This window comes from Folsomia candida, unplaced genomic scaffold (assembly GCF_002217175.1).
Source record: "Folsomia candida strain VU population unplaced genomic scaffold, ASM221717v1 Fcan01_Sc003, whole genome shotgun sequence".
In the NCBI taxonomy this organism is placed as follows: domain Eukaryota; kingdom Metazoa; phylum Arthropoda; class Collembola; order Entomobryomorpha; family Isotomidae; genus Folsomia; species Folsomia candida.
Genome location: NW_019091195.1, coordinates 11,840,652 through 11,861,091, shown reverse-complemented (window position 1 = coordinate 11,861,091; position 20,440 = coordinate 11,840,652). Strand labels below are relative to the sequence as shown.

The 20,440-nt window shown below is 38.4% G+C and overlaps 6 protein-coding genes across 7 annotated transcripts in view; 5 read left to right on the top strand and 1 right to left on the bottom strand.

The window, feature by feature from the left end:
• Positions 1 to 445: 445 nt before the first annotated feature.
• Positions 446 to 2,192, top strand: LOC110846517 (FMRFamide receptor). Its single transcript, XM_022093297.2, has 4 exons — positions 446 to 929; positions 1,061 to 1,407; positions 1,481 to 1,820; positions 1,978 to 2,192. Exons 1-4 carry the CDS (start codon positions 473 to 475, stop codon positions 2,052 to 2,054), a joined length of 1,221 nt encoding a protein of 406 aa, XP_021948989.1. The 5' UTR covers positions 446 to 472; the 3' UTR covers positions 2,055 to 2,192.
• A 307-nt stretch (positions 2,193 to 2,499) lies between these two features.
• LOC110846993 (voltage-dependent anion-selective channel) lies at positions 2,500 to 4,432 on the top strand. The gene is made up of 2 exons (XM_022093832.2): positions 2,500 to 3,223; positions 3,295 to 4,432. Exons 1-2 carry the CDS (start codon positions 2,788 to 2,790, stop codon positions 3,705 to 3,707), a joined length of 849 nt encoding a protein of 282 aa, XP_021949524.1. The 5' UTR covers positions 2,500 to 2,787; the 3' UTR covers positions 3,708 to 4,432.
• LOC110846260 lies at positions 4,213 to 7,351 on the top strand. Of its 2 annotated transcripts, XM_035849642.1 has the most exons (11): positions 4,213 to 4,368; positions 4,441 to 4,499; positions 4,588 to 4,806; positions 4,898 to 5,123; positions 5,227 to 5,317; positions 5,404 to 5,570; positions 5,658 to 5,768; positions 5,852 to 5,887; positions 5,991 to 6,059; positions 6,137 to 6,843; positions 6,918 to 7,351. In XM_035849642.1, the coding sequence occupies exons 3-11, from the start codon at positions 4,597 to 4,599 to the stop codon at positions 7,029 to 7,031; spliced, it is 1,731 nt and encodes a 576-aa protein (XP_035705535.1). In that variant the 5' UTR covers positions 4,213 to 4,368; positions 4,441 to 4,499; positions 4,588 to 4,596; the 3' UTR covers positions 7,032 to 7,351. The 2 variants fall into 2 exon arrangements, with proteins under 2 accessions (XP_035705535.1, XP_021948640.1); XM_022092948.2 differs by having other exon boundaries at positions 4,345 to 4,499.
• Positions 7,352 to 7,864: 513 nt separating this feature from the next.
• Positions 7,865 to 9,024, top strand: LOC110846992 (protein ALP1-like). Its single transcript, XM_035849204.1, has one exon. The coding sequence runs from the start codon at positions 8,113 to 8,115 to the stop codon at positions 9,022 to 9,024; it is 912 nt and encodes a 303-aa protein (XP_035705097.1). The 5' UTR covers positions 7,865 to 8,112.
• A 124-nt stretch (positions 9,025 to 9,148) lies between these two features.
• On the bottom strand, positions 9,149 to 10,207 carry LOC118435045. Its single transcript, XM_035850127.1, has 4 exons — positions 9,910 to 10,207; positions 9,704 to 9,854; positions 9,462 to 9,642; positions 9,149 to 9,392 (listed from the first exon to the last, which is right to left on the bottom strand). Exons 1-4 carry the CDS (start codon positions 10,097 to 10,099, stop codon positions 9,192 to 9,194), a joined length of 723 nt encoding a protein of 240 aa, XP_035706020.1. The 5' UTR covers positions 10,100 to 10,207; the 3' UTR covers positions 9,149 to 9,191.
• A 1,040-nt stretch (positions 10,208 to 11,247) lies between these two features.
• LOC118434959 overlaps positions 11,248 to 20,440 on the top strand; it is a 30,379-nt gene continuing 21,186 nt past the window's right edge. Inside the window, exon 1 of the mRNA XM_035849783.1 lies at positions 11,248 to 11,898. Coding sequence (XP_035705676.1) covers positions 11,610 to 11,898 — 289 coding nt within the window. The 5' untranslated portion in view covers positions 11,248 to 11,609. The remainder of the gene's footprint in view (positions 11,899 to 20,440) is intronic.

The following is a 20,440-nucleotide window of genomic DNA, read 5'->3' as shown; positions in this document are numbered from 1 at the left end:
ATAAATCCGTTTTATAACATCTAATAATGTTGATTGGCTTGTGGGTCAGCTCATAGTAAAATCCCACTAATTTCATAGTTCTGCATGCATATATATATCTGGCAAATAAGAAAACCATTATTTTGCTGTGTATGTACATCTCCCCATTATTCGCGTTGTTCATACATACTTCTTATAGTATGGACAATTAAACAACAAAGGTGAGGAGAAACTTTATTCAGTCTTCAGTACAAGTTTCCTCAGTCAGTGCATAATGTCGTCACCGTCTCACAAGACCTGCAAAAAGCAACCGAGGAATTAGATATTTATTTGTTCCTCAGACATTTTGCTAATTAGATATTATTCCTCGAGTATTGCAATGAAGGGCAAGGTCACTACTAGCAAAACTAAGAAATTAATTTGAAACTTACCTTTGCCCACCAACATTTCTAGATAAGTAATAATACTGCCCAAGTGAAAAAACATTGTGAAAATGAACGCAATAGATGACGACCATGCATTAACTGTAAGAAATATAAGTCTCGACTCTGAATCTCAGTTTTCTATATTTTATCTCCAGTACAACTTGTACTCGTTTGATAAGTGGACAAATGGCACAAGTCTTGAAAATTCAACGCAGTTTACTGTAACAAACACTGATCACTTGGTAAAATTTCTCCTTCAAGGAGTTGGGTTATCTCTCATCACTGGATTGGGAACCATTGGGAATGTTTGCAGCATCATAGTGTTGCTGAATCGTAGAATGAGAAGCTCCATTAGTTGCTTCCTCGTAGGACTTGCAATATGCGACATAATGATTCTTGCCGTCTCGTTTATCACTCTGGGGCTCCCTACGCTCCTCTCATTCGAACCACGTTACCCTGGATTGACCTCAGTTTACTTAATCATAGGCTACACCGTACCGTTTACATACGGTTTGAGCACTACAGGTACTTTTTACAAAGGACTTTTGCATACTTTAGTATACCTCCTTGATTGTGTTACATTTTTTTCATCCTATTCTACATGTAAATAAATAAATTCTATGCAGATGTCAAATAATAATTTTTGTCCTTTCTAGGATTAACCGGATCCGTCTATTTTACTGTTGCAATTACTGTCGAGCGTTATCTAGTCGTGTGTCACCCATTAATTTCTCGAAGAATTTGCACATGGAAAAGAGCATGTCAAGCGTCTGCAGCTATTTTTGTGATATCGATTCTGTATAACCTGCCTCGGTGGTTTCATTTCGTGTGTGATACAATGTATGACGACAATGGAAATAGTATTGGGTGCTTACTCAAAGCTACCAATTGGAGGAAAAACCAAACGTACCATTATTACTACGTCTTTTTAGCTTATGGAATTGTCCACTACTACATCCCAGCTTGTGTACTTATCGTGTGCAATCTTCTAATTTATCTAAAGGTATAACACTTGTATGTATTTTGATATAATAAGTATATTCTGACTGGGTTAAAATGAGAGCAATAATTTGTAGATCAGAGAGGCGAACAAAAACAGAAGATCGTTATCGATTTCGGATGCCGATAATTCCTTGACGTACATGCTCTTCATCGTTGTAGCTGTGTTCATCGCTTGCAATTTAATGGTCGGAGTTGGTGTGATCTATAAGCTGGTCACTTGGGACAAACCCTTGACACCATCGCCCATTGGTGGGGCGGTGGGAATATTTCTTCTGGTTCTCAACTCCTCACTCAACTTCATTATTTACTGTATTTATGGAGAGAGGTTCAGAGAAGTGTTTGTCGATTTGACGGCCCAGCTTTGGAGGAGACTGACAAGGTCGAGACAACGATCTGACTCGGACTTTAGCTTTGGTAAATGCAATGCATTTTTTGTACTATTTATGCAACAATTGAATTTACATATTATGGGAGAAATGCTGATTGTCATATTTTCCAACTAGATAATTACAGCTACTCTAAGAAAATACATTATGGAGCTAATATAACAGATTGCTATTATTGTTTTTAGGGTCGAAAAGCTCGGTAGCGAAAACTTCGAAAAATGTAAATATTACATCGATACAAACTATTTGTCATAACGTCTAAAATGACCACTACTTTGAGGAACACGTACGTATTCAGAATGATCTCAAACTTTATTTCTAAATACTCAACGAACGAGCAAAATGTGAACTCTGAGATGGTCAACGTGAATAAAGAATTTATGCAGAAATTGTCAACACAGTCAACAGTGCTAAAAATATTTAAATATTAAAAAATATTACAACTTAGATCGTATTACAACACTTTTAAAAAATATTAAATTATGAAATCCAAAATCATTATAATCAAATGTGAGATTCTCGTTGCACTCATAAATGTATGGCACCAACATGTCAAATTGCTTGTCAATTATTTAAATCAAGGGGATCTATAATACATAATTACAATAATTATATAGAAATCAAATACGTAAATCCCGAATAATGCCAAAAATTGTTACCCAGCCGGGAATCGAACCACGGCTCCCTTGAATTCATGTCAAGTGCTCTGACCTCTGAGCTACTAGGGCAATTAGTAACATTATAGGGACTTTTACTGATATTTGTCTGTGGCCTTTTTCTGTGAATTTCTACTTTCTTTTACGGTGGCAACGAACTGTTATAGTAATATAGAACTGTTTAACAATAATTATAGTAATTCTACACAAACCTCACCTCAGTTGCCATGATCTATCACGTTCAAAATCTCAAATAAAAGACGAACGAGCTGTTAAAAATTTATTGTAGCCGTCTCATCCACATGTATACGATGCAAAGATATTCTACTTATCATCATAATGTCCCTTCCATCATATGTCGATCTCACAAAACGTCTCCAGGAATTATTTTCCATTGGCTACAACTTTGGAAAGGTCGCTATATCCACTCAGAATTCTGCCAGCGAGGCCGTGGAATTCAACGCCAATGGATCACAAGACATTGAAGACAGTAGCGTCACATCTGACCTCTTGGTCAAATTCAACCACTTGTGCTCTTGTGTGTACAAGTGGAGCTCAAACAACAACGTGAGTAAGGAAGTTACGTTTCAAGACATTCTGACGCCCGGCCTGAAACTGGGCGGTGTTTTCCAATACAATTTGGACTCTCAAGTGAAAAACTGGAACGCTCAGGGGCAGTACAAATTAGCGAATTGCACTCTTGATTGCTCAATTGATGGCGAAGGAGAAAGCAGTAGTTTGTTCCTGAATGGAAGCATTGTTGCCGGCCTACGAGGCATGTTACTATAATACAGATATAGCTATGTAGACTACTCTCAATAATTAGTTTTGTACAAATGTCCATAGGCTTTGTAACGGGTTGCGAATGCAAGTTTGATACCGGGGAAGGAAAAATGATTGCCAGCAGCTTAACCTGCGGATATCTTGACCCGGGTGCCAGTTACTTGTTGGTACGAGTGGATTCTAGGGGTCTAATTACTGGGAGCTATTTTCAGCAAGTCACACCCTGCTTGGAGTTGGGGGTGGTCAGCATGCCAAATAGCGAAGACGGTCCCAAGATGGACATTGCCACCAAATTCGCTCTCAGCCCCCAAGTTCTCACCCTCCGAGGTAAGGTGAACAACAGAAGCGAGCTGGGCGTTGGGTGCGATTTCCAGGTCGTGAAGGGCATGACCCTCTCCTTCTCCTCGGCCATCGACTTGAAGACCTTCAACTCTGGGAGCCACAAGTTTGGAATTGGTCTCGCATTCGCGCAGTAACAGGAAATATGTTCAGTCAGCTATTCCCTACAATTTCAACCATGTACATAATACAAATTACACAATGATTACGGATTTATTTTGTCATATTTTATCAGTGCATGGATGAAATAAATGGTCGAAGACTAATGTCGCTACATTAATTTTCGCTTCCTTAGAAGGAGAAAGGAGGAGAAAACCTGTCTCATATTCATGGCATGGTGGGTAGTGTATTAATACAAAAGCGTGCGTAACTTTTTTTCCTCCGGAGGAAAGAATCGATTCGAACCGCACCCTGAGAGCATCCACCACCGTTCAGCACTATTCACTCCGAATGGAGAAACCCGGAGATTATTTTTTCATGGGATTTTATTGGATAGAGGGGAGAACCCCTGCCTGGCATTTCTAGGGTGGAAAGTTGAGGAGGAAGGAAGAACCCGATGCAACATCACCAACCGAACCGACACCCCAGTATTTTCCCTGCGTCTCACACTACGAATTGTCCGAAATTCTGAGATTCGCAGCACCGAGAGATCTCAATCCGCTGAGAGAAGAAAAGAGAAGAAATCTGCTGCGGTTCACATCACCTCACTGACTGGGAAACAATAGCAGTGATATCTTTGCAACTGAATCACTGATTATTGTCAGCGCGAAAAGCTGCCACACACCACTGCTGCTCCTTGTAAACAACATTGACAATTTGGCATAACAAATAAATAATACCATAAATAAATATTAATAGTGTTCACAATAGTAAAAATCTGGTCAACTGATCAATCTGGTTCTTGTGGTGTTGTCACTCTCGTGATTTTGGTAATATTGAATCTAATTGTATTTATTTATGTAGTTTTTGTGGTGTATTAATTAGGACTGGGTAATAATCAAATATTTATGCATACAGGATTTATCGATGAACATGGACAATGGGCATTCAAGTGAAGATATTCCTTCGTCGGAGGATGGTGGCGTAGGTCTCCTGAGGGATGGGGGAGGAGGGAATGAAACACCTACGTCCATGTCGTCCAGTCCCAGTCCTATCATAAGCAACGGATTGACTGGTTTAAACCGAGGACGGTCTAAAGTGTGGAACGAATTTGTCATTACGGGCGATGGAACAAGGGTATGCTATACGTTATCTTTTGCTAGAATTAGAATTAACCTAATTGTAGAGTTGGATGATCGTTAGAATACATGTATATTTGTGGGTACAGGTTACTTGTCGACGTTGTGGAGACTCTCTGTCATACTCTCATTCCCATAGTACGTCGTCAATGTTGAAACATTTGAAAAGAAAACATCTCCTTTCATTGTACCCTTTGGATGAGTACGGAAATGAAACACCTACTTCTACAAAAGTGCAAGCGAAATCTCCGGATAAACCGAAACCAAAAAAATCTAAAGCTAAAAAGACTTCATTTACTGAAGCCAGGGCACCAGGTAAAGTACTATACTGATTAGTTATAATAATTTAGTCAATATAACTCATAAATCTATCATTTGTTGGGCGATGAAAATAAAATAAATATTTTCACATATGTAGAAATGCCCTCAGAGTATCAAGAAGAACATCTTGTTGAGGCGTCCATCCAACATGATCCATTAATTTTTGTCGACCCATGCGTGAGAATGAGGTAAAATTATTTGGAGTTGTGTGTAATATTTACATTTATTTTTTAAAGTACAAACAAACGAGATACTATAAAGATTTGCATTTCAGATGGGCAGATCATTCAGACACTTTTCTAAAAACATTTTCTGTCATGTATAACGACGAAGTGTACACGGATTGTACATTGGTGGCAGAAAATCAATTTTTCAAAGGACATCGAATGGTATTATCATCGGCCTCTGAGCTGTTGGATGAAATGTTTAAAATCACTCCAGGTAGGCATTAGGGCAGTTTGAATCTAACTTTCAAAAGTTATAAGTACCAAAACGATAAATTATTCTGATTTCCTTTGATCGCGCCAGCCGTGCATCACCCCATTATATTTCTGAACAATGTCAAAGCAATGGAACTTCGAGTTTTATTGGATTTTATTTATAAGGGTGAAGTAGCAATTCCACCCAATTTAATACCAGGTAATTATTATACCATGAGGATATGTAAGATTAAATGAACCATACAAAATTGCTTAATCTCTACAAATGATATTTCTTTTCAGGATTGGTCAAAGTCGGGAGTGAACTAAAAGTGAAAGGTAGTTTTGAGATGATAAAAATAACAATAAAAATATTCCAGCTTCTTGGTTTGAGATTTGAGTATAATTTTAAAAATATATAAACATTTAACTTTGTGTTCAGGTCTGTCGGATTTTGTCTGGAACGAACAATTGGCATCAACTATCTTCCCCCAAGGATATTCTAACCAGGGTATTTATATGCATTGTCCAGTCATTCTAGATAATCTATTTTATGCAACTACTTGTTAAAGTGTATTTACTTTGTAGCACCTCAACCTCAGCAACAGCAGACCTTTCATTCCAGCTATGTCAATGATATCAAACTTAACCAGTGTTATGAAAAACCGTCGTGTAGTACAGACTCCAATTGTAAATCTATGCTAAACACGCCAAACCAGATGAACATTGGTCATAGAGCAGCATCCAACAGCACTATAAACAGCAAACCATCTCCTCCTACACCAGTCATCCACAAAACATATGCAAGACTTGTGCCCAGTGGCATTCGACCTGGTGGGATTCTTTCCTCACAACAGAATTTAAGTATTTCTGACGGCTCAATACTAAGTTCGTGTACAGGAACACCTCAATTCAAGAGACTAAAACTTTTGGAAACATGTAGTTCTTCTTCGGTTACTTCTGTGAATACTTCTCAATCGAATTCATATGTAACTGCACTGGAATCCAAAAAATCGAATGGTAATCTACCAGACACCGTCTTGATGGTGACGAATCAAGGGGAAACAGTTCTTTCTACATCTCAAGGAGGGGTTACATTAATGACCCCTAACTCCCTATCACTGCCCGTCAGCTTTGCAATAAAGGATGACTCTTCAATGAGATCGCAAACTCATCATAGTCAATTCGTTAGTGGACAACCAGTCACTATACTCTCCAGTTGTGGCCATGCTTCTGGTCATGGGCTGGATGAAGTTGTTTATTCGATTACTGAGGTTCCAGGAGGAGGACACGAGGTTATTCTAATTAAAAATGCAGATATTTGTACCTTTAAACACGAATATTCACACTATGTTAATATCATTTTCAGGTATTGATGTCTGGAATTGAACAAGGCCCGATTGTTGTTTACGACGATACAAATATCGGAGACGATGATACAACGGACAAGAAATTATTCCAAGACGAGATGCACAAGGGTTGAGTTGGTCTTTAAATTACCGTACTTAGATATTGAATCTAGTCATGATGATGTAAACCTGATATAGGTAATAGCATTGACGACACAGTATTGTATTGGTCCTAAATATTTTAATTTTGTACTTATTGTCATTATTATTAGTATTATTATTAAAAATTATTACACTGCTTGCTTGCTCAGTCAGTCATTCCAATTGTAAATCTCACTCAATAGTTTCAGTGTAATAATATAAACGACGCTTCAAGATGTATATTAATCTCAGAACAAAAGGAATTAATGTAATAAAGAATGTATGGTTTGCACACAGTAAGACCTTAAAAAAACTATTTTATTTTATTTTCTGGTACAAAATTATGACAAATTGTGTGACGCCTTATTTAGAGTATTATTTTCTGTTTATGTTTTTTAACATTTTATTTATGTTTTGATTTATTTTTCATCATGCTAATTTATAGTACAAGATGAATATTTAAAAAATTTTCATCTCTCTTTCTTTTAATTTTCACGACAACGTAAAACTAAACACTATAAATTGACAAAAAAATAATCCCGGCCAAACATGAAAAATTGCAAATTACTCTACATATTTCCATCTAATTCATCCTGCTAATCATGGATCGAACTACCATTATCAAAATTCTTATTGTTCAACGTCTGCGACGGCGACTGAAGAGAAAGCAGAGATCAGTTTACATTCGTCCCATATTTCTGAAGCGTGACAATGACGGCGAACAGCAGTTGGTCATGGATCTTCGAGATGACCCTTATTACCATTTCCGGTATTTTAGGTAAACTAGGCAATATGCATATTATATCGCCACCACCATTACCCGTACTTTCGCATTATAATAACAGGATGAGTAAAGAAAATTTTGATACGATTTTGGACTTGGTGACCCCAATGATAACGCACCCGCACAATCACATTCGCCCCATTTCACCTCTCCAGAGACTGGCAATAACCCTGAGGTATTGAATAAAAAATATCCGCACAGAATTTATGATAATGTCAAGTATTAATACTAAATAAAAATGATATTCATGCAGGTACCTCGCCACTGGAAACTCTCAAATTTCTCTCGCAATGAGCTTCCGAGTGTCTCCTTCGTCTGTGTGTGGAATAATTAGAGAAACCCTTGAAGCCATTAACCGTGCACTGAAGTCAGACTACTTACCCACCCCCACCACATCTACTTGGATAAACAATGAAAACCAATTCAGGTCAAAATGGAATTTTCCCCATGCTTGTGGATCACTGGATGGAAAACACATCCGAATCAAGTGTCCTTCGGCATCGGGATCACTTTACTATAATTACAAGACCTATTTTTCAATCGTCTTGATGGCTCTGTCAGATGCAGATTTCAAATTTACAGCCGTTGATATTGGCTCGTACGGATCTGAGTCCGATGGAGGAATTTTATCAAAATCCCTAATTGGACAGAAGATTTCCGACGACACTTTCAGTCTTCCGTCGCCCCAACCCCTGTCAAGTACTGGTACTCCTCTACCTTATGTTTTTTTGGGAGATGACGCTTTTCCCCAACGCCATAACCTGCTCAAGCCTTATAAAGGAAACTTCCTGCAAAAGACGGACCGAGTCTTCAACTATAGGCTTTCAAGAGCTCGGATGACCGTTGAAAATTCCTTTGGAATAATGGCTGCACGATGGAGGATTTTCCATTCGGTGATTGAAGCAGATGTGGACCTCGTGAAGCAAATTACGTTGTCAGCCGTAATTTTACACAATTATCTAATGAATAAGAAGGACTTTAACAACATTACTCCTGATCGGTTTGAGGATGGAAGAGTTCAGCATGGGAACTGGCGTGATACTGTTCAGAATGATAACGGCATGATACAAATACCAAGGCAAGGCACCAACAACTACACCCAGTATTCAGCTCAGGTCAGAAATCACTTCCGGGACTACTTTAATAGTGAGGATGGAAGGTTGAGCTGGCAAGATCATCATGTCGACGCGGGAGGTAGATGATTTTCTACTATGTTGTATTACATTGTGTTATAATCTTTTTGAGTGTATTGATTTGTGAATTATTTTGAACAGTTTTTATTTCACGAAATAAAATACAAATTCAAATTTTGGACATGCAAAATAAACTAACAACGTATTAAATATAGTTAAATATATAGTGATTGTGATTACAAAATATTGAGTTCTGTTTTGTGCAACACCCCATGAAGCTCGTATTCGCAGGTCGCAGCAGCTTTGGGATCTCTCTCGTGAATTTTGCGAAGTTTTGCAGCTATGGTCTTCCCAAATCGCTCAAATTCGTCATCCTTCGAGTCACCTCCCTTGATAAAATTAAGCATTTGTTCCTCCAGACTGTCCAGCTTCCTCTTCTAGACACAGCACCAGAAAAATATAAGTTTACATGCATAAAAACCACGTAATAGAAGTAATATACGCACCCCTCCGAATTTAGCATGGGATCTCGGGCGAGGATTAGACTCTGGCACAGAGTTTTGAGTTTGATTTGGGACAACGGAAGTGTCAATGTTGTCATCGTTCAAGTCAGCGAAGTTTATTGTTGAGAATTCGTCATCTGCATGCTCTGTCTCGTCCTCATCACCATCAAGATTACAAATGGTCCTAAATGAAAGTATAATATCAATAAAAATTCTAAGAGAATCATAAGCAACAAACATCTCACTGAGACTGATCTTGTCCTCCTGAAATAAAGGACATTGCATCAAACAGTCTGAAGGAACTTCGTGCTTTAGCCCCACTTCCCGTTGGAAGAGCTCGTCTCGCGGCCAAGTACTGGGACCTCAAACTTTCCCAAAGTGCCATACACACGTCACCTGTGTTGAGGTGCAGTTAATAATTATCAGAAACTTTATGATAAATTCAACCTACCAGGTTTTCCAAGCTGCTCTCCAATACTAGTAAAAGTATTTTGTCGCATCGTGTTGACCTTGTAGTCCTTGTCTTTGATGTCCCAGATGTGGCGGTGGGGCTCCACTAGGGTCACCAACTTGGATTCGAGCGCCAGTTTGTCATCCTCTGGCGAGAATGCGCTTTTCAGGGCTATTTTTTTGGGACCCATTTCCGCTTTATATCAAAATCTGGTGTTTTGTTTTATTTTCATTCGAAAAAAGTTGACTGGATGTCAACTTTGCAAAATGAAGCGAAACAGAAGAGAAAATGACACGAATTGCACTCTAAATAAACGAAAAGAAAGTGAAAAGAAAATGTTGACATGACATTAATTTTGAACGAAATCAAAATGAAAAGAATATACTATAAATTGATGTCGTGGTGAAAAATAAATTAAACAGAAATTAAAACGACATTAATGCGTTACTCTAAATAAGGCGTAAAGCACATCATGATTTCAACAAAATAACGATAACTTCTGAATCATATGATGGAATCACTCCAAGCTATGAGCACACAAATAGTAAGACAAAAGGGTCTCCCAAGTTTGTAAAAAAGATCTAAAAAAGCGAAAAGCTAAAAAATCTGAAATCCGCTTTTTTCGCTCAATACTTGACTGTCCCGATTTTTTATCGCTTGAATACTCAGGAGGAGAGAATGGGTGGTCAGGAAACTTTCGAGTTTCTTTTAAAATTTAAATTTGCTTCATGTTGGATATGATAAAACAACTATCTAAGATCATGTAAATCCAAAAATTACCAAAATGGGATGAAAATAGGATTTTTGGCAAAGGTTTGAATGCGGTAGTTTTAGTGGTTGCAATGCTTTTCAGGGGGTGTGGCGGGCGCAGGTAGGGCCATGGAGTAAAATCCTCATTCACTTTCCATACAATCATTTGCTATTACAACATATCCATAGAGCATCAAAATCGCGTGATGTCCCCTTAAACATGTCTCTGAGAGACTGATTTTTCACTCAAAGTAGTAAAAAGAGCGAAAAAATCATCTTAAAGTAGATTTTATTTTTGAGCAGAAAAAGCGGAAAAAAGATCGGAATCGCATGCGCAGTGCGGTTTACAAAAAGAGCGAAAAATCGTGAGCGGAAAAAGCGATTTTTTTTATAAAGTTGGGACACCCTAAATTAACAATCCCTCTTACTCGTACTCTCAGGGATTTTGGGCATTGCTTTATTTTGCCGAGCTCCATTGGGAAAGTGGAGAGTTCGAGAAGAGTCTGAAGAATCAAAGCACTTTCACTCTGTTTGAGCAGTAGCAGCAAAAAGCGAGTGAGAGAAAGTAGTCTGGCAAGAGTGCGAGTTGGATCTCAGTCTGTCCACAGGTCTCGAGTAGAGCAGATACCAACCAGCAAACTACTTTTACTCCCTGTTTGCACTCTCTCTCTAAACTTTCATCGTTTTCAGACACTCATAATCACAGCAAACACCAATCGAAAAAGCTGCTTTGGCAAGCAACGAGTTCTTCTAGATTGTGCAATAACCACTTGCTTATAGTTGAACCGTTATGACTAAAACTTTGGGTATTTACCCAACCAATAAACCCAATACTGTTCAATCGGAAGAGTGGCGATAGCAGTTTCAAGTGTGGTGCTGTAAAATTATACATGTACTTTTTCTCGCTCGGAAAATAAGGACTTGAATCGCATCGTATCGCACATAAACCAATGATGAAGCGCTATAAATGGAAGTTGTGGCTGGGAAGCCATCCAACAATTACAAGTTTACTGGTTATTTCTCTCATCCTCACGCGTAATTGCGATGTGGTCAATGCAGTCACGACTCCAAATAATAGCAACATGGGCAGCAACGTAGTGGAAGCCACTGCTAATCCGGTGGCAAAGTCGTCCACTGCCACCAAGACTACAGCCATTTCATTAAAAGCCCAACAACTGCAGATGCTGAGGGAGAAGAATTTGAACAAGGACAATCATGCCAGTGAAGGCTATGCCGCAGGTATTACACTCGCATTTTACACGTTTTCTCCACTTTATTACTCGACGCGTTTGTTCATTCGTTCGTTCACTCACTCCTTCGTCGTTATTAACAAAGTTTTACTTTGCATATCGAGAAGTGTGGAGGCAAAGTGAGGTTTGATAACAGGAACTACCAAATCTCACCATGTAGTAGTGAGACTTGGTATTGTGGGATGAGTGAGGGTGGCTAATCTGCACATGCATACAACTGAATCCGACTCTCGAGATGAGACAAAGTCACGAACTTATCGTTAATGAGAAAACCGCAGTTCAAGTACATATCGGATACAGAAGAGCTCACGCATTGTTTTATATCTTTTCACTTCCTCGTTTGAAACGGACATTTCTCTCACCGCTGCTACTGCTCAGCTAGTAATGAGTTTGGAAGAGATATGTCATAAATGCATGCATTCTTTCGAGCACCACATATATGCACCACATATTTGTCACTGAATAAAACGAGGACGGAAAGAAATAAAAGCATTTGTTTAGTCTGATCTAAATTTGGATTTTCTGTCAGGCGGTTGGACGGAAATAATGGAATATTTCTGTCAGGCAAGTTTACATCAACCAACATCAGGAATCAAATCAGAATATAAATTTATAGTGGAATATTATGCAAAATTCAGATGTACAAGTAGAGACTCAGGTTCATCGGCCCATGTACTTTCTCCCTCTGCACATACGCATATGTTGTGTATCCGAGTTAATATGAAAGTGCGAGAGATTTTATACGGAAACAAATAAAACTATGGACGAGATGTTTACGAGATTCGGTTTTATTCTATGAAAACGGAGAACTGGTTTTATGAGAAGTTGAGCACTTTTTTACGACTTGTACGGTGAGAAGAGAAAGTTGCGGAAAACAGTACGGGATTCGTTGAGAGGAAGGCATGGGAGGCGAAGGGGATGCTGTTTCAATATTCATACCCAACATTCAGCTGGACTCATATTTCTTGTAATTCAAATCTATGGACAAAGCAACATCCGCCCTTTCTCCCATCCTTGGATATTAATTACTGTCAAATAATTCAACAGTGGGTTGATTTACAATGTGGGGGGCTCCATGGTTCAAACCTTCGTAGGGTCTGAATAGACATGTACTTTTCTCCCTTTTCTCGCTCCTTTAAGTTGATGGGACAGGTGATCCTACTGTTTAAGCTTATCAACAAGGTAATGAGACAAGTCATAATAGATAATGGGCTTGAACACAATTGTCTCAATATTCTATTCTAGCACATATTACGTTGATAAGACTATACTATTATAATTTAGACCATGGTTGGCGCAAATTCAAATTTATCCTGGGGCGTGTTATATGGATAGATGAGGAGAGAAACTGGAACTGTTGAGTTGTTCGTGGGCTACGATGAGCATCGAAATTTACGAACCTGACAAGCATGACAGAGATGCGATTTATTGCGTCAAAGTTGGTGTCAATGATCACAATCATAAGTTTGTATTCTTAACGCGCCGTCAAACCACTGCACCTCCTCCATACATACCTGTTGATGGGGAGAAAGTTCATCATTTTCAACTAAAGTTGGACAGACGCAGGAATCATCCAAGTATACACCATAAGCACACAACCATCGATGGGCATATTTATACTCTTGCCCAGTCTAGTCGTCCACAAAATTCCTTTATATATCGGTATGTATAAAATTGGGTTGAGACGATGGGGTTTGCGTTTTATTTACTACGTCGAAAACACTTTTAGAGTTGATGTGGCGTAAAATCTTTGCCAACTGTTTCACAATTCGTTTGACGTTGTGTTCACTCACCAGCACAAATATCCCAAAACATAAAGTTTTTACCCATTTGAACTATTGAACTTCGATCATGCTTAGCTTTCTGCGAGTACTTATTTTCCAGTTCAGGGAGGACAAACGTATCGATATGATTAGTATTTCGTGGTGGTGGCGAAGGAAATGATGTGGATCACTGAATGATTTATTTGAACAAAACTGGTCTTTGTTTCTCACTTTGTAAACTAGTTCACTATGTTGAAAGAGAAAGTAGCCCGGTGTTGGTTGGACTGGCAATGTTCCTTAAATCAACAAACAAACCACAACACCAAATAGTGCAGACAGAACAATGAAAACTTGCCATGGATGTTGCAGAGTCGAAAAGAACATTAATAAACCAAGCGAACGACTGGACTTGGACAAATTGCATCAGGCAGCTGGTTTCCTCTTCATATTTTTTTTATTCGAGTTGGTAGATTTTTTAAGTCATGTTAGTTGAACACCTTAACATTATCATAACATTCTTCGAAACCTAAAATTGTACATTTAAGGTATACGTAGTAATATACATGTTCTAGGAAGTAAAAGGCAATAAGAATGAAATTGATTCTATGAATTTTTACTTTTTTCCGGTCCGGATATAAAAATTTATCAGAGGAAATGGAGTTTAAATAAAGAGTGGTTCTCTGTCCAACAGTTATAGAACGATAACGAAATTTCTTTCTTGTAAACAAAGTAAACAGAAAGAAAAAGCCATTTCCGAAAAAACACAGTGTTTTGGAAAGTTTTTCCAATAACATCCGTCGGCAAAATAAAAAGCTACGACGCAAGTCGACAGTTTGATAAAGGGAGAGAAAGACATTACTGCGGATTTTGATAATAAATATCTGCCAACGCCAACGTGGTTAGTCTTCGCCCTGCTGCACCACCAACTCTCTGCCAGGTTGTCCAATGCAAATATCACGACTCTTCTTAAGAATATGTACATATTACTTGGCTGGAGTTTAACTATATACGAAAGTAAAAGTAAATGCCGTGCTAGATTGCGATGGCGAGGGGCATGCGTGTGTAGCAAAATAAATTGCTGATGTTATCACTCCACAACATCATCACATTACTATTGTTGAAGGAAATACGTTGACACATGGTGCAATTCCAATTTTAATTAAATGAAAACACCAAATGATTACATAAAACGCAAATCTGATCTAAAACCTCAAAGTGCTTAGTACGTACATACATATATATTTACACACAGTAAATCAGAGTCAACACGTGCAAGTATCCAGGCAGGAAGCGAGGGTAGAATGGGTGCTGACTGACTGAGTGCTCTTTGTGTGCCATATTAGTATTAAATAAGGCCTTTCTCCGGCAGCTTTTTACAGCATCTCATCCTGCAACACTGCCTAAATAAATAAATAAGTACAGGCATCGTTATTTCGCTGTAAACAGACTGAGATTTATGATGGAGGAAGGGAGAGAACCACACACACAAACTTCCGATGGCTTTCATGAGCTTTTTGGACTAGAATTTTTTGGCATCTTCGAGCCGCACTCAGCAATTTTCTTTTGGCTGGACGGTCCGTGGCGATTCTTGCTTCCTTCTTCTTTATGACGTAGCAGTCTGCTGGCTGCTAGCACTTACTGGATCGCTTCTCCTGTATCGTCGTCGGGAGTCCGTCTACATATTTTGATGATGGGCACTTATTAAATTTTCATCTTATTGGATCTGTTATTGGGTCTGATAGTAAGTGTGTGACAAGTGCCGAATTGTAGCATTCTCAACGACTGGGGAATTTCTGATGACAGCACATTTGCATAGCGTTCACAAACTTGTGCAGCATGTACACATGTATGTATAACCTTCCATAATATTGGATCTCTATCACATTTTGAAATCTGCTGCTGAACTGTACATACCTTCATAGGCACACGTGAAGCATCGTTTTGTGGCTGTGAGTACTATAAAGCCAGGTCGCTCGACTAGTATCTAACTATGCATGTGAAGAAATTAGTAGGAAGGCGTGCTAAGAGCATTGACTGGGAAAGCAAATAAATCATGAGGCACGAAGAGACAGTCCTTTGTCTTTACAGAGCATAAATTATTCCAAGTTTCAAACTAACAAATCTTCGCCTTAATGTGGAATGTGAGCTACTTTGCGTTTGCACTATTACTTATTATTACTTATTACGAGTAGAATTAAGAGGTATGTATGCGAAAGTGATGGATAAAAGTTTACTTTCCCCAAACTCGCACTTAGATTCTCGGAGAACCGTTCTCCTTCTTCTCGTGAAGAGTTCTTCTTATTAGTTGACTAAGACTCCTCCTTTTCCTTAATGACTTATTTGACAATGGAACGGTGCTACGTACTACTTCAATAATTTTATCCCCTTTGTCTACCTTAAACTTTAATCATTATTTGAGACTAGAGTTTTGCACGCATTAGAAATACTTGATATTATAACTGTGAATTATAATATATATGTACTAACGTTATGTAAAGTTATAAATTGGAATTGAAATTGAAATAAAACACAACCATAAGCATTACAGACATGGTACAATAAAGAGATAAAATTTGATTAAGCTTGGCAAGTTGTTTACCAAAATTTCCGGCGAGAATATCAAGTCAGTCAAAAAGCGTCAGTAGCAACATTTTGTTGACATTTAAGCACCCACTGACACTGGTGGTGAAGCAGCAACTGCGTCACAGGCGACTCCTCCATTGTGCTTATTTTGATTTTGGAGCACATAATGTGAGAATACATAGGGAAGAGATGAGCCACATCAACTTGATCTGCTTCAGAGTGAATGGAAGATGAAAGTCGTACTTGATATCATTAAGCCCTGCCTGACTCTCGTCATTGAACCGCACGTAATTGGAAGGGATGTTCAAGTTGAGGACGCCGCGCGGCTGTCTCCTTTCATTTCGATACGCTGTGCTTCAGTCCACTTCTAATCAACTCTTTTTTTAAGAGGAAAGAGGCTGTGACTAATATAATCCTCCCTCGGCCGGAATGGAAGCTACCTAATTGAGATTAAAGTTGGGTGAGAGCTTTTGCCTAAAATTCTGGATCCCTTTGAAGTAAATGTTTTATAATTGAAGCCAGACCAGGTGGTGGTGGCAGCGATATGGTGCAATTTTCTCTCGCCTCCTCTCCCTTGGTTATCCGACCGTGTGTTAAACTGCAGTGGTTTAGCCAGGTTTAACGAAATAGTCGATACTTTCAAACAAACAGTTGGTGGTTTCTTTATTAGTAACCATTTCTTCATGAGCAATCCACAACAAGTTAACTCGAAACAGATGACGTCACCTTTCGTTCTGTGGAAGAGAGAAATTGTTTCACTTTCTTTCCTGTGGCTTTTCGTAGTCTACACGGATAATATAAATATCCTGCTTAGAATTGTTGGCCTTCAAGGTGGAAATGCAGTGTGGTATGCAGCATGAAATAATAATTTCTCTCGTCAAGTATATAGTCTTCATTAGTCTAGACTTTAAGATTATAAAGGTTTTTATAATCAAATAAGATGGTCAGTAATCAATGCTAGATAGAGCCGAATTTGATGCTCCTTAATGTGCAGCATGCATAGCCATTTAAACAGTTCAAGATTAAATTTTCAGCGAATTATGTGCTGCACAAAGATAAACCAACTGCTCGATGAAGCAATGGAGATTAACAGGACAAAAACCTACATACATACTTTCTCTTTCTTTCCTCATTGGATTGGCAACTTAATTCTACGCTTCTCATTTCGTCGTCAATTTAATGTAGACAAAAATCGGTAATCACACCAGAAATCCAAACCCTGCGCAAGGAGATAGAGTCAGCTTTAATCTATTCATTTCGGAGCATATAATGGACCTATTGCCATCAGCAGAAGGGCACTTATAGACATGCATAGTCCTCAATTGAGAAGCTGTTTATGCTCGACTGCAGTGGATGTCTTTCCATGAAATCTAATCATCCCTTCGTTCATCCATCCGAAATGTAATGGAAGTGAATTTACTCTACTTTCTCCTGTATCTCTCTATTCAAATGCGACTTTTATTTAAAATAAGAATGTTAAGTTCCCTCTTCTTATCAGATATTAGATGCATGGAAAAAGTAATCCCTGATCACTATCTCAGAAGAGAGGGCAAAAGGGGAAGGATTTCCGGATTCCTCGACCCGTTCGATTCACTGAACCTGATATTAGTACAACCAGGACAGATGAATCGCAATAGGAGAGAGAGAAAGTATGTGAAGATGGAATACTTTCAGTTCTTCATCTCATCTTGGAGACAGAATTGAGAAATTTGAAATAATATTGCTTTTATTGTAATAAAGGAATACTACGGCTTCATTTATCATATTTTCCTTTTTGACCCGTTGTTGAGGAATTGGGATGAGGCGAGATAGTTTTCTCGTGAAATTGAGTATTGAAGAATTCAAAGGGTAAGGAAATCGATCAAAGTGGATATTCCGCAAATATTGGTCTAGGTAGACAGTCATACGCAGAAGTGGTTGATATAAAATGGATATTTTGTTGGAGTTGACAAAAACACTTGAGTGCGGTCCTCTAACGTGCGACGACTTATGTTTGGTCGACATAATAACTCAATTTGGAAAATTAGACGCATTTATTCAGCCTAACATCCTAAACAAAGTAATTTGGTTGAAATATATTTATTGCAATACTAAGAAATCCGATATACATATTCATAAATTTGTCTCTGACATCTCTTAGGATTAGATTCGATTCAACACTAAATATGTAAGTGACGTAAAAAACGACGGTATTAAATATGACCAGGAAAAGAAAGACAAAAAAGTTTATTCTACCAAAGTGCTCATTTCTCACCTATGGATGTTTGTAATAATGAGCGAGAGGGTACAATGGATGATGGATGGGTTGAGCTATCTCGGAAATGAAGAGAAGTTTGTACATACACCTTATCAAAATGGAAGGCTTATTAAGCACAGACAATGGAACTTATGAGAATCTACGTGGCCACTCACTATAGGCACTAAAACATACATGGGACCATACACGAGTGCGTGGCTATCTATATAGCACACGTCTTCCCTTCATACATGCAAGACTTTCAGCACGTGCGATAGTAGAAGAGAATTCCATCTAGGAGAAAGTGGTTTTCGGAACTTTCTACTTCCATCTTCATAAAGCGTGCAATCGTAATCAGCCCATTATCTCAACCTGGTATTTAACATGTCACGAGCTCATGATCATACGGCCCAACTCATTAATCAGCTTAGCATCCGCTGTCTCTATGCAGAATATATAATAATGCCTTGCTAAAATTCAAATTACCATTGAAAGAGAGGACAAAGGACCTCTAATGCGATTCGCAGCCGTCGCTCTCAAAAAAATATATTTATATTTTTATAAAAATATATGTAAGAAATTTGTTACAAATAATGTTTCACTTCTTTCGACTCAAAGTAGATAATTGCATTATTGCTATATGAATAATTGAGGAAATCAAGTATATGACCCAATTTTACATCAATAAATAAGTCTCATGTTGGATATGGGCCAAGTGGTGTTGCAATTTCATCCCTATTACGACTCAACTCTTGAGTAGGTCACCAAGAGTTATTGTTCTGATTCCCCCTTTTGCGCTTTTTATTAGAGAATGACGACCTCACTTCCCCGTTTTACGCAGGATTTTTTAAATGTCGTTCTAGTACCAGAACTAGAACTTTCTCCAACTCAGCTATACGCTTTTAAATGTCATCATGCATCTGTATAGTAATCCTAATAGACTCAAAATAGTTGAATAAAAAATTAGTAGGATACGAGCACGGATGAAACGAAAAAAGATGTGCTCCTTACTTAACCTTCTTAACTACTGGTAGTAGTTTTGAAAAGTGTATAAAATGATCCAAGACAGAGAAATAAATTTGAGACGAGGCTGCATACGAAAAATAAAGAAGCAAAGCCGTAAATCAGATACGAACAAACTTTTTTTTACGATTTCTCCGGAATGCGAATTCATCAAATGTTTCCTGTCTCGTCTCTTTCTTCTCTCAGAGCTTTCACGAGTCTCGTTATCTAAAACTGTTGATGTTGATCTGTCAGTATATCCCTGCTGCTTGACTCTGCCTAAGTACACTTCAAGTGAAATCTGAAACATGGCTCACTCAAAGGAAGTATAAAAACCGTGTTGACGGAGAGACGGGTGAAGGACGGACGGTGGGCGATGACGAGGCAGATTTCTCCGTGGGTGGGAGAGGTTGACATGCATTCACCCAAACGACAGGAGAACAATGCGTATTTTTTGCATCAGGCATTCATCTCCCCACTCAACGTTTTTACAAAAAAAAATGCAAAAATGAACTCGGAGCGCTTTAAAAACATTGTGCTCTCTGTCTCTACTCACTTTCTTTCCTTATTACGAAAGCTCATGCATAATAACCAAGCGAATTGGGACTTGAGAGGCAAAAAAGAAAGCAGCGTGTGGATGAATGGAAAGTGCCGCTGGTTTCAAAATCACTTTTCGCCACTTAAATCTTTGTTGACGTCAGTCGTACTGATGCGATGAAAGTATTAAGGTTGACACAAGCGAATATTTACCATGTTATCCTACAAGTTATGAAATATGTGTGCGGAGAGTCTATCATTACACAATCATGGGGCATGATGCAGACCTTTAGCCAAGTTTTTTTCGACAATAGTACTGTTGTCATCAAATAATATCCATCTCCCTTTATTTTTATGAACTTTTTTTATTGGGGTTATTGACCAATGAACACGATGCACATTTATCTACA